General features: G+C 41.4%; 1 protein-coding gene across 2 annotated transcripts in view; it reads left to right on the top strand.

Moving 5' to 3' along the window:
• Nucleotides 1–13908, top strand: part of pappaa (pregnancy-associated plasma protein A, pappalysin 1a) — an 82314-nt gene that overhangs the window by 13056 nt on the left and 55350 nt on the right. For both annotated transcript variants that reach the window (XM_029515384.1, XM_029515385.1), the window contains exons 3-7: nt 2684–2829; nt 3139–3432; nt 3822–4014; nt 4233–4354; nt 9928–10429. In XM_029515384.1, coding sequence (XP_029371244.1) covers nt 2684–2829; nt 3139–3432; nt 3822–4014; nt 4233–4354; nt 9928–10429 — 1257 coding nt within the window. The remainder of the gene's footprint in view (nt 1–2683; nt 2830–3138; nt 3433–3821; nt 4015–4232; nt 4355–9927; nt 10430–13908) is intronic.

Below are 13908 nucleotides of genomic sequence, written 5' to 3' on the forward strand. Positions count from 1 at the left end.
GTATCTATTTCCAAAGTCTCTGAAAGCCAAAGGGGAGAATAAACTATCACTTCAGCATATGCAACAGATTATTGGCTCCTCCAGGAGATGACTGAGCTCGTTTACGCTGTTTGCCAGGACCACCAGCCAAGCTCATAGAGAAAACTTGTTTGATGTGTTCATAAAATGAATGACAGTTTCACTGCTGGAAAGACATCTCATTGTGTTGAATGATTATGGTCATTAGTGCTGCTGTTGTGTGTTCCCAGAGCAGAGACGAAACAGTATGTCATGGATAGGGAGATGTCAGAGTACCTGAACAACTCACAGAAATATCAGGCTGAACTGAGATGCTCTGCCTGCTGGGAAAAATGTCTTTGCCACGCAAACATCTTCTCATACAGCCCAACACTATATTCATCATTTTTAGAGCTATTGTGAAGATTTGAATATGGAACATGAAGTGTAAGTCATGGCAAGGCAGGAATGAATGTCTAATAAATAGAACTCAGTTTTATGCCTCAATTATAACATGCATGACCATGAAAAAATAATCCTGCATGTGACAGTATTAAACTAGATGAGATTATTTTTATTTTCATTCATTCATCTTCTACCGCTTATCCGTTTCTGGGTTGTGGTGGAGTGCTGAATGCAATCCCAGCTCACATTGTGCAAAGGCTGGGTACACCCTGGACAGGTTGCCAGCTCAAAGATAAGGTGTACAAAGCGCAGGCTTAAGGCATGGTGAGTGAGAGAAAGTAGCGCTCACTGGCAGCTATCGAAATGTCTGGAGCCTAAAATCCAGCGCCTTAGACCACTCGGCCACGCTACCATGTGGCGATTAAGTGAATTTACTCCCAACGGCGCCGGTTTGGTATGTGTGCCAGATGAAGGACTGCCCTCATGAGAACTGTCAAAAGCAAACATGATAAAGATAAAAAATTGGATTTTTATTCTAGGCATTATTGCATGATTGACTGTCCTCCATCATGCAACACACGACAATATCCTAATCATGAAAATGTTGACGAAGTCAATTTACTTGAGTACTGTACTGAAGTACAGTTTTTGTACTTTACTTGAATATTATTTTTGGGGATACTTTTACTTTCACTCCACTACATTTCCATTGATGCTCTTGTTACTCGCTACTTTTGCCCTTGGTGAGCTGATGTTTTTTATTTCCCCTGCTAAATTCGGAGAAAATAAACTTTCTGCTGATTCGCGTAAGGTTTGTTATATCAGGGCTTACAAAAACTCGTCTTCCAACCTGAAAAAGCGCATCGCAGGATGTAAAGTAGAGCTAGCTAGTGATGTGTTCCCGGCCCGAACATGTTCATTAGGTTAAAGTGTCCGTAGAGTGATTGATGGGCCACAGCAAGCGTAGGATTATCATATGGTGTGAGTCTATGTGTCCTCCAGAGACTAGAGAGTAGACCGGACACCCCCAGAGACTACAGAATAAACCGGACCCCCCCCAGCCCCCTCCCCAGAGACCGAACCCCCCAGAGAATAGAGGCTAAACTGGACCCCCCCCAGACACTAGCGACTAGACCGGACCCATCCAGAGACTAGAGACTAGACCAGACCCCCCAAGAGTCTAGAGACTAAATCGGACCTTCCCAGAGACTAGAGACTAGACCAGACCCCCCCAAGAGTCTAGAGACTAAACCGGACCTTCGCAGAGACTAGAGACTAAACTGGACCCCCCCCCACCCGAGACTGGACCCATCCAGAAACTAGAGACTAGAAGACCCCCTCCAGAGACTGGAACCCCCCCAACCCCCCAGAGACTAGAGACTAGACCGGGCCCCTCCAGGGACCAGTTCTTGTAGGGCCTCTGAAGATATTTTTGAGTTCTAAACACGTCTGTAGCAGAATCACATCAGTGACAGTATAATGACAATAAAGCTACTTTCCTGTATTTCCTGAGTTTTTTTTTTTGTACTTTTACTTCAGTAATATTTTGACTCAACTACTTTTACTTGTATTGGAGTAATATTTGACAATGTGTATCTGTACTTTTACTCAAGCAGTGAAGTTGTGTACTCTGTCCACCTCTGGCCACGGCCTGGTCCAAGATTCACCCTTCAAAGTGAACAGAAACATAAGTGCTGAAGTTTATTGGAAAGAGAAGAAATTATTCAATGTGTCAAAATTGATACCAGCCAAATTCACAGACATTAACGGTTGCTCTGCAGATGCCTGGACCAGGGCTTCTTATTCTCCTTATTATCCAAAAAGCTGCTAGTTATGTCCAAATGAGCAAGTGTTGTTGTGATTTCCAGACAACAAGATGGTTTGCAGTGAAGTCAACCATGGCACAAGCCTTCAAAGAGAAAATATTCTCAAGGTGAAATGAGAAGCGAAGTTCTATCAAAGTCTGTATTTATTTAGGCCTATTGGTTAAAATTTAAACAGCTTTCCAACTCACAAGGTCAATTACTCTTCTTCAGTCTGTTGGTTTAAAGGCCGTGGAAATTGCCAATAAAAAATCCAACAGGGACCCAATTTTGAGCTCGGTTTTCCTGAACAATAACTGTACATAATCTCTTTTTTGGCTTTTAACACGGTTTTATTTGTAAATATTTTCCTCAGTGAAATGTGCAGTCATTAGGGAGAGACTGTTTTATTGTCGAGTTATTACTTCAATGTGAAATACTCTTTCTCTATTTTTATTTTAACTCATGTTATTTTTCAGAGCCTATTTGGATGTGAAAGAGCTGAAAGAGATTCTGCACTTGGATGGCTCCACTCACCTGAACGTCTTCTTTGCCAATTCTTCTGATGAAGATCTGGCAGGGGTTGCCACTTGGCCGTGGGACAAAGAGGCCCTCACACATTTGGGTAGAAGACAAATAAAAGCACATACATTCATAGAAGAATGCATACATGCACATCCTTTATTTGACAGCCCAGATTGGTGTTTTTGAGTCATTACATTTCAAGCCCCAAGCAGTTTCTGTCTTCATCACAGTTCATACAGGGAAGAAGGTGATAATGAAACCAAGGAGGTCCATGAATAATGCATTGTCTGACACTTACTCCAGGTCCACAATTATTTTACATTACAGGATTGGCATTTGTATTGTGTTCATGTATAGAAGAGTCTTTGCAGTGTTTACATTGTGTGTGTCTTCTTCCTTCATTTCTAAGGTGGAATCGTGCTGAATCCATCCTTCTATGGTACATTTGGTCACACCGACACAATGGTTCATGAAATTGGTCACAGTCTGGGGCTTTACCATGTGTTTCGAGGTATATCAGAGATCGAATCATGCAACGATGCGTGTCTGGAAACTGAGCCCTCCATGGAGACCGGAGACCTGTGCGCAGACACCAACCCCACTCCCAAATACAAAGGCTGCCATGATCCCGAACCGGGCAATGAAACCTGTGGCTGCAGGCATTTCACACACACGCCGTTTAACAACTACATGAGCTATGCAGGTGAGACGGGGCTTCCAAACGTGTTTTGCTGCTCACCTGGGCAAATTGTTTTCAGTTCTCATGCAAAAATTGACGTACAGTGATCACTGTAGAGGAATTTGTTGGGTCTGTGTGCATACTTAGATAGGTGTGGAATTTAGCAGGATCCTTTCATGTGGTGCATCCTTCCCTGTCACTCATTTTGAGCCAAAAGAGAAAAAAAAAAATTGGTTATATTTAGCTTTTTGTTAAATGAGAGATAAATCGGCTAAATAAGTGGTTGGTTTTATCAGTGTAATTGGATTTTTGGAATTATTCAATACCTGCTTTCCTCTTACTGTCGCACATCAAACCAACATCCACTCTTCACTCCCACCTCACACTGACCAGCTGACCGCTTTCATCTGCAGATGATGCCTGCACAGACTCCTTCACACTGAACCAGGTGGCTAGAATGCACTGCTACCTGGACCTCATCTACCAGACCTGGCAACCTTACTCTAAACCTCCTCCAGTGCCAATGGCCCCTCAAGTGGTTGAGCAGCACCATAATTCCATTTCCCTGGAATGGTTTCCACCGATTTCTGGACACTTTTATGACAGGTGAAATGAGCTAGATGGGCTACCAAACAGATGTTGGTGTGCATGGTGATGAACAGCAGATAACACAAAATTGTTAATTTGTCAGGCCAAAAGCAAGAAGTTCCTTCAAAAACTGTGTTAAAGCTGACCTTTATTACTATATTCCTATGTGGCAGATAGATTATGTGTATTTGGCCTGTATCTAAGTTGGCTGCTGTGCTTGTGTGTTGGTTTCCTAGAGAAGTGGGATCAGTGTGTGATAAATGCACAGAGGGGAGAGTTCTTCTGCAGTATGCCTCCAACTCCTCTTCCCCACGACCGTGCGCCCCCTCCGGACACTGGTCCCCCCGAGAGGCTGAAGGTAAAGTGCAATCCTGTATCATTCTTACAGGCTATTAGGTTTCGTGGCGCTGGATGGAGTAACCATGACGTGCTAGATGGTTTGCAAGTTGGACTGTTTATTGGTTGGAGCTCACTCTGACTTGGTATGTATTATAATAAAACTGCACACAGTGTTTTCTTCATTATTCTTCAGCATGAAGTGAATGCCAGTCAGCTTGTTGCAAAAAAGCTGTTTCTACTCAAAGTAAATTTAATAGAAAAGCTAAGCCACGTCCACCTTTAATCCCGTTTACCATACGATAACATGGCTTGAGGTTTGCCTTTTGTTGATTTTCGGAGTGAATACCGAAAAAGATTTTGGTCACTGACTCAACCCTAAAACATGCAAATGACTCACCGGGTTCATGACACTTGGGCCGTGGGACAACATGGAGGGATCATGGAGGTCACCTCCCAGTGGATGATGCTATATAGTACCACAATTCCCAAATGAGGGCTCAGGTCCAAAACCAACGTTAAAGGTCATGTCTTAGCTGTAATTCCCCCCTTTTTTAAATTTCACTTTAGGAGGATTTGAGTGCTATGAATGCTGAAATTAGCAGGATATTAGGAAAAATAAAAGCAGTTTTCTCTCTTTTTTTCCTCCATTCTTGTCCTATTAGTGAATCCATATTAGAACATTAGAACTACAAGGACAGGCATTAGGGAAGAGGCATTTAAGCTATAAAAATAGTTGATGTTCCATCTGTGCACCTCTGGTCACTCTGCAGTTCTGGCAATGGCATTTTTAAGCATACTCTGAATATTATACATGACTATGTGCAGCTATGTGTCCATGCTGTAATCTTCCCATATCATAAACACATCATACACTTTTTAATAACCTCCAACAAGATCAGTAAAGAGATTCCATCTGTGCGTCAAACTTGGAGTTTCGATAGAGATCCTATTATTTTGCTGAAATCTCCAGAAATAATCAAACAGGCCAATTAGACTACTGCAGATTGTTTTGTTTTTTTTTTACAAAATTTTACAAAATGGGATAATTCATTCCTGATTGGTACTTTATGATTTAACAAAATAAAACTTGCTGTCATGGTTTTCAGATGTGCCTTTTTACACCATTCACTGGCCATCTTGAATCCCATGCGTCCGCACCGACCATCTGCTTCACAAATTCCAGTTAACAGCAACCCTATATGCTAATAATCCTTTGCATGATCTGCCTTCAGCATCAGCCTCCACACCTGAGTTGGGGAACCGTGTCAGAAATATGAAGTCATGTAGCGAGTATGACTGAGGCCTGTTTTCTGTTCACCTACTAAATCCAAAAAACTGCTAAGGCTTTCATTTTTTCTTCATCATTAAACTCAATTAGATCTGTCAGATATTTCAGGCAGCATCAGTTCCCTGATTTGAGTGTCATATTGTTGGATTACGCTATTTTATCATCGATTTGTTTTTTAGTTTAATGTGAAATTGAGCTTTTAACCTCAACTATTACTGGAAACGATGATAACAATAAAGCAAACAACAACAACAACATATTTTTGCATTTGTTAAGGGGCACAGCAGTATCGGTTGCCCAGATAAATGTTGCCTCAAACAGCCAGGCCTGAATATTTCTGGTAGGAATTGGCTCCCTTTCAGACAATCAAAGATAAATAGCGCACTTTGAATAAAACCACTATCAGTGTGAAATCCAGATACATTCATCATACATTCACACACACACACTCATGCGTTCACCCATTTATTTTGTACAATACTGTGAAGTTAAATGCCAGAACACATAAAACAGTAGCAGTAATCTCCGTCCGATTCAACACCATTAATAATATTAATGAAATAATAAAGTGCCAAACAGTTGAATTTGTGTGCCCATCTCTGACTGTGTTGCTTTTTTTAAATGTTGGTCTGCATGTGCGTGTGTGCGTGGATGCTCTATATACTCTAAATTCACTCAACCTTGCCGTCACACTGGCTATAGTGTGTGTACCAGAGGCAAGTCTGGGCTTGTCTAACATGCTGTGTGTGTAAACTCTACGCTATTTTCCTTCTTGGAAGGGGTCCCTGTTTGTGGCAGCTCCCCATTCCCTGTTAACTCCGCTTGGGCCGGCTTCTCACTGGATACACAGCTGCCGTTTCCTGCTGTGATGGTGCATATGTGTCCAGCAGCTACTCATTTCCAAAAGGCATTCTGGCAAACTACTGACTCAAAAGATACAGTTTACTAAAGTGTTGGCATATTATATCCTCTCACAACACCCTTATAATGGAAGATATGCATGTTTATGTATGCATTTGTTTGAGTGTGGATGTGTGTCTACATGCATTCTCAGCACGCACACATGTGCGAAGCACCTGTTATTGAAGGACTTGTGGGTTGTGTCCTCTTACCACTTGACTGGGAAACACTGGTGTGGTAAAAGAGAGCTAGAGTACCTCTCATAAATCTTTACTACTCTATGCCCCGGAGAAATATGGCATAATGGCAGGAGGAAAGAAAAAAAAGTAAGAATGAAAAAAAGGCAAAAAACACACATGGATATGGATTCAGAGAAGGGGTAAGAAAGTTGGGTCGGGGTGGAAACCACCCAAGATAGTTAAGAGAGCTGCATGTGGTTAGTGACATTCACAAAAGAGGATGATTGTTGATTGAAAACAGCAGTGCGCACGAATGAAAGTGAAAAGTCCAGGATGTGTATGTTTGCTATCAGATGTGTCTGGGACTGTGTGTGTCTGTGTCTGTGGGGCTCTACATAAATATATAGTCCTGTTATTTTGTGAGTGCACTCACAAAATAACGCTCATCATTTGCAGTGGATGAAATTCACCAACCGTTTCTTTGACTGTAAATATACTCAAGTTTGACCATAATGCCATTTCTTATCTCTTTATTTGAACTACTTGGAACAGGAAAGCCAGAAATTAGACCGATGCTTGATTGACATTGACATTAATAGGATAATTAAGGATTCTTTTAAAATATCACTTATTGTGTTCTGTTATTGTATCGTATTATAATAATTGGGAGAAAAATAAGTGATCAAAGAAGGAGAGTGTGCACCTGTGTCATCTGCCACACATGCAAAAGGAACAGACAGAGACACGCAAAAAACACTATCCACCAATGCTTTTTATGGATTAGCCTCTGAAACACTCCGCGATGCGACACTGATTTCCAAGCTGCAGTCCGCTGCCTTCATACAGCGTATCTATGAAGTGTCTCTTAGTTTGTGTGTGTGCCAGGGCGAAAGGTTTGGAGGGGGTTGATGTCTTCCTTCAGAGTGAGGAAGTGTGTAACAGTGTGCGACAGTGAGTCATTGATAGTGAGAGCCAGAGCCAGACACTTCTTAGAAAGCATAAAGTGTGCATGCCCGGACATATCCCTGCCTGTTTATTCATCCACCTCTCTGCTCTTTTTGTGGATCAGTACAATTCTCCAGAGCTGAAGGATTATGACTGGGTCGTGAGCCAGAATCAGCATCCATCCTGGAGTTTTCTTTTGTCAACTAATATTTTTTTTTTTTAAGTCAATTCTTGTGAAGTGTGTCGAACATTGATCATGTTACTATCGAAATGCCGTAAAGGCAGTCTTTCTGGCGCTAACTGTGCTTTGAAAGGTTTAATTTAACTTAATTTAACAAATTCCTACAATAATTATTATTTTAGTGACATTTAATGTTTAAAAAAAAATTTTTACACTGGAGTCTTGCCACAAAAAAAATTGTTATTTAATTTCATTTATTATGCTCTTCTTGCTTCCACCATATCTCAAGTTCCCAGAAACAGGAATGGTGCAGCAGTTGAAGGTCGTGTGACCCATTACATTACAACCATTACCGTTCTGCGTCATGTCATCAGAATGTCCAAGTTAATAAGGAAAATCTCGATTTTTAATGTTTTGGGTTTTTTTTTTTTATATATATAATATAATAATATATAATACATGGCAGTCAGGAGACACTGAGTCCCACCAGCCACCTAAATTTCGGTCTCAATTGTTCAGACGGATATCTTAGCATCAAATCTGATGTTGTGTTATTGAAGAGCTTTGGGAACACAGATTCAACTGTGGCTCATGTTGAATTACACTTGCTCACTGTATTTCTCACTCATATTCTCAGAACAGGTTTTTTTTTTGTTGACAGACTGATACCCAGATGGGGTCGGCCAATCAACAGAGAATGAATAGCTCATATTCAAAGCTCAGGTCTGGACGGTTCAGTCACCTTGAGGCCCCCTCTCCCCACTCTAAGAGAATTATAGGTCCCTAACACTTGAGAGCCCGGCTGTTTATGTAGTAGTAAGTATAGCTGATATAAATCTTTCAGGGTCCTGCTGGGAAGTTTAGAGGACCTAGACTCTGGTATGAAATACACCGTCTATCCTTTTATAGAGAATCTTGATTACCTTGTGCTGGTAGCTGCTGTGTCTACAGTTAAACAGATAATTACATATAAATCACTGCGGTTCAAGCCCCTTTCATGGAAAGATTGAAATGCCAATTACAGATGCAGCTTTGCATGTTTCAAATAAGTTTACATTGCCTTAGGTTACATAGTGGATGACACCCCTATTCTGTCTCCTCTTAAATCTCTAACCACATTAGCAACAGCGCCAGAGCAGGAGTAGGGCCCATCATAACAGCTGACATTACAAAATATTTTCAGTGGCTACAGCTGCTTTCTTTGCAAACTCAATGAAAATGTACCTATAAAGCCAGGATTACATGAGCTGAGCAAAAAGCCAAGCTCTTGGAGTATCTTGGTTCATTCTCTCCCAGCCTTTCTCTCTCTTTTTCTTTTTTCCCCTCTTTTTCTTTAATTCACCTCCACTCTGGCCACACACACACTTACAGTACAATAATAAATGTGTTGAGATAATGTGGCTTGGAAACCATATTCAGTCCTCACTTGATTAAACACTGGAATTTTGCATGGTGCCCAGAAATGAGGTTAGCAAATGGCTTCTATGGTTGCCAGCTTGGAAATGCACAAAAAGAAATCGAGGGAGAACATAGTGTTTGCCACTTGCTGGCTTCTAAAAATGCTTGATGAATGTTAGTGTACGTCACTTGGGATAATGTGAGTTAGCTGTGTGTGGACTCCAAATATGGCTGGAGTGTGACTGTTGGAGGTTGTAATGACTGTGCTGAAGTGCGAACCTTGCACAGGGCCCCTCTCAGAAGGTACACACCTCAGCTCTGCCTTTCCTCTGCAGATGGACTCACAATGAACTCTCAGTTTCACCTTTACCTTGATGCTGTAAAAAGTGTAGATACACGAACAAGATCACCGATGCAGATTAATTCTGTCAGTACCCATGAAAATACTACTAGCTACCAGTGTCACAATATACCTGTTCATAGAGCCGTTCTGCATCGCATTGCTTGTATTCATTATAGTCATTATAGGTCTTTATGCAATTTAACAATTATTCATAATGTGTGCTCGGGGAATAGCCAGCTGGCTTTTGCTTATTGTGTTTGATTTATATTCAGTGTCTTGTTGTTATAGTTAAATCTTTTTGCTATTTACATGTCATGTGTGTGACATTGTGTCTCCTTTTGTAATTTTCATCCCATAGGGCCTCCAGATGTGGAGCAGGCTTGTGAGCCAAGTGTCCGCACCTGGAGCCCAAATGCGGGGATCGAGCAAGGTGTTGTTGGCCTGTCAGAGTGCCCTCTCCAGGGATGCATGCTTCAGCTGGAGTTTCCATACCCTTTGGTACCAGACTCACTTACCGTGTGGGTCACTTTCTTCAGCCCTGAGGAAACAGCACTGCCGGCCATCCACAACATCTTGCTGCTGACTGTCAGTGGGAACAACATATCGTTGGGCCCTAGTAATGTCTTCTGTGACACCCAACTGACTCTGAAGCTGGACATCGAAGAAGAGGTCTATGGGGTCCAGTTTTTCACCATGGAGCAACACTTAGAGATCGATGCCACCCTTTTGGCATCCAAGCCAGACTCCGAACTTTGTAGACATTGCCAACCACTACGCTATCGCCTGTTGCGCCAGCCACCCTTCACGCACGCACCGCACGGTCTGATGCTGAGTGAACCGCACCGCCGATATACAGACAGGTGAGTTATCTGGTAGGTGAATGTCAGACATCCCTTATGCATGCATAAAACTCATTCTCCTTGACATTCCTCAGTTTAGGAATAACATGTCAGGATTTAACAGAGACCAATGTTTCCTCTCGGAGGAGAAAGGAAGCCATACAATGCGCTGGGCACGCTCTGCCTGAAAACAATTGTTTTTATCCAAAGTTTTTTTTAGAAGTTAAGAATTGCTGAGTTACCATTTAGCTTCCTGATTTAGTGTGATGTAATTAGAGTGTTTTTTAGCCATGCCAGTAAGAAGGTGTTTATTTATATTTGGAAACCATCCACAAAAATATGTTTTTGTAATACCAGATATCCTTTTCAATACCCCCAGGAGCCTACGCAAGCCAGCACTGCTTCTGCAGTTTAAAATCTGCTGCCCAACCTTTGTTTCCTAAGTCACAGGTCAATCGTTGCCCACATTTGTTTTTTCCCATGTTCCATGAAGCAAGGGCAAACAGATGGCTTGTTGAAGGTATTATCTGCACACTGTGGTGCAGAGTTTAGTGCTTTGCTTTCCTGGAATGTGCTGACTTGATAAAGATTGTGCTATACATGGCACCGCTGCGTGTTATGCCATCTCACTATCGTGCTGTCAGCTTGGTTCACATGAGAAGGAAAGCGCTTGATAACAGGCAAAAGGGTGAGTATGCATGTTATGAAAGATGGAGTGATGATACCTAAGTTCCAGAAAGTGTCATTACACAACTTTTTGGTTGAATGGCAGTGTCAATGGAAAGCTGTCTGCAGTGGAGATGTATTTATTTGGGGGTTTTGGCACACTCCAGTGATTACTGATGTACTGTAGGTATTTTACTGCTGTGGTATATTTCACTAGCTGTGGTTGCATTCCAGTGGTAGTGGTCAGTGGCAGTGGCTGACTATTTTGTTGTGAGACATATGGGATCTTGTCTCTGTGAGATGGTCAGGGATGTTTTATAGCAAGTAGGTACGTGCCCTTCAGCTATTATACGCTTTCAGTTACTCAAACCAAAAATTTATGTAGTACTTAAAAATAAAAAAAAAAAGCAAAAAAAAAACTAAGAGGGCAAATATTAATGAGATCCTGTGCACTTTTGAGTCCCTATTAGTGAGTACTCAATGTTCTGAGACAATTTTATTCTTCATTAACTTTATTGTTTGATGCAGAATACTCAGTTTATGTGTTTATATAGTCTATGTTCTGGGGTCTATTTGCATATAGCAAAAAAAAAGTTGTATTATTTTATTGATTAATTTAGCAATAGTAATATCTATGAAATATCATAAATAAGTGAAAGTCCGCTGAAGAAAAAAAAGTAATTACAGGTTTTCCAAAATTCCATAAAGTTTTCTCAATCAATCATAAACATAAATTATTTATGTTTGAGAAGCGAAACCAATCAAATGTTTGGCATTCAAGCTAAAACATTTAAAATTGTTTCTGATTAAAGCTGTCATCCTGACTGATCATTTAATCAACCAGCTCCATTCCAGTGCATAGTACTCAACAAACTAAGGAGTCTTATATGAAGCTCTGAGAGAAGACATTATATATTTTGTTTTGTGAGTTTTAATGAGGCATCGTAACTTTTGGCTACGACAATGTGTGATTACACTCGCTGCCTCACAATAAATGTAGCACATGGTCTTTCACATGTTTTGACATGCCACAAATCCAGTGTTAGGTGCTTTGTTTCATCGCCTGGGTCCAGCTGTTGAAATGCTTTTGTTGACCACACAGTGAGATGCCTCCTCTTGCATCGTGTTTCCATGGGGCTGTGAGTGATGGAGGTGTTGTCGAGGGGGCAGGGGCGGCTGACCTCATACCGTCAGGCAACTGGCCTTCACCTGAGCAGGGGCAAACTGAAAAAGAGGAACGGCTGACATCTTGGCTCTTGTGGGTCCATCCACGGGTGGCAGTTTGTTTGGAATGGCTAAAGGTTGGGAGGTCATGGTGACAGTGTAAATTATAGTGGAGGCCAAGAAGGGTGAAGTGGAGATAGAGGGGTGGAAGGTTGTAGCAGTTGGGGGTAAATCATTTGTTAGGTTCATGGGTGAATAGGTGAGGAGAATAACTTTGGGGGGTTGAGAAAGTATGAAGAGAGAAGGTTGGAAGGTTGGGCTAGTTTGATCCCATCCCAGGGAGGCATCCAGGCCCGTGGGGTGATCCTCCTCCTGACATGAGTTTCAGAGCTGTCTCCCAGTCAAAGCCCAGTCCTCCCAGCCAAAAGAGAGAGAGGGCAACTGTAATCCTGCTCTTCCATAGTTTTTCAGAACTCTTTTCCATTATATCTTCTATCCATCCCCTGGAGCTGGTCTGCTACCTCTTAAAACCAATCTGTACAATTGGATTGGATTTGTATTTCACGGTTTTTGGTTATTTACTAAAACAACTTCAGCAGTCCCGCTATCATGTGCAAGTACCTAGAAAAGGTATCAGTCTACAAAGTTTTTTGGCAACTGGCCACACAACAAGTTTGAATTTCTGTTTTATGTTATTTCTTTATCTGAGTCACTGTATATGAATTTGAGAGAGAATCCTGCTCCCTAAACAGCTGTTTACCATATTGTATACAATACAGGGTGGGAAAATAGCAGGAAATTATGTCCACATGTAAAGCCATTACATTTTCAGTTACATGCCTCTTGCTGTTAAATTTATTCTTTAAAAGTGCCACTATTAGATATACTGCAGTTGTAAAATTAATTGAATTGAAACCTCAAATGCATGTCAGCTGCCACACTGGCACAAGAAGACTTGCCATGTTTGTTGTTCTTGCAGGCTCAATCTACGATTTTTTCCTTAACTTTCTTAAATTTATCTGCTTTTCTCATCTGGAATTGCTCAGCCAAGAACAACAAGCAGCTACAGAACGGAAACACATCCATATGCATGCTCACACATAAACCTAGTGCACACATCAGTGAGGGCAGGAACACACACAGACAAGCACAGACACACACTAACTCTCCTCTTGCTCTCAGTAGCAGGGACATACATCTGCACATGCTTCCATTTGTAATCACCTGGTACTATCAAAACACCTTTGAACGGCATATTACAGCGCTTTGTGTCTGACTTTCAGCATGAGCCAAGATAAGACCTCTATTCCTACAGGGGTCTTGAGGAGAATGTCTGGCTGCACAAAGACACACCAATGATGAAATCTTATCGCGTGACACATTGTCGGTGACTGGAATAAAATTCCTTTGTAGTAAAACTTGCGTAGACGGCCAGTTACTTATCTTATCTAATCAGCTGCAGATGACAATGTGGTCTGATAAATTCTGGATGACTGACAGGAGTCATGTCTGTCAGATCCATACATGTATCAAATGAGTTTACCACTTCAAATAAGAGATGATCATTTTCATCAAATCTTTGGCTAATTTACGTTCCTAGCATGCTAAAAGTTGTTCTTATACTGTAGTCTTTCCCCCCAAACCAATTCTATGTAGACCTGTAATACATC

The sequence above is a fragment of the Echeneis naucrates genome, chromosome 12 (assembly GCF_900963305.1).
Source record: "Echeneis naucrates chromosome 12, fEcheNa1.1, whole genome shotgun sequence".
In the NCBI taxonomy this organism is placed as follows: domain Eukaryota; kingdom Metazoa; phylum Chordata; class Actinopteri; order Carangiformes; family Echeneidae; genus Echeneis; species Echeneis naucrates.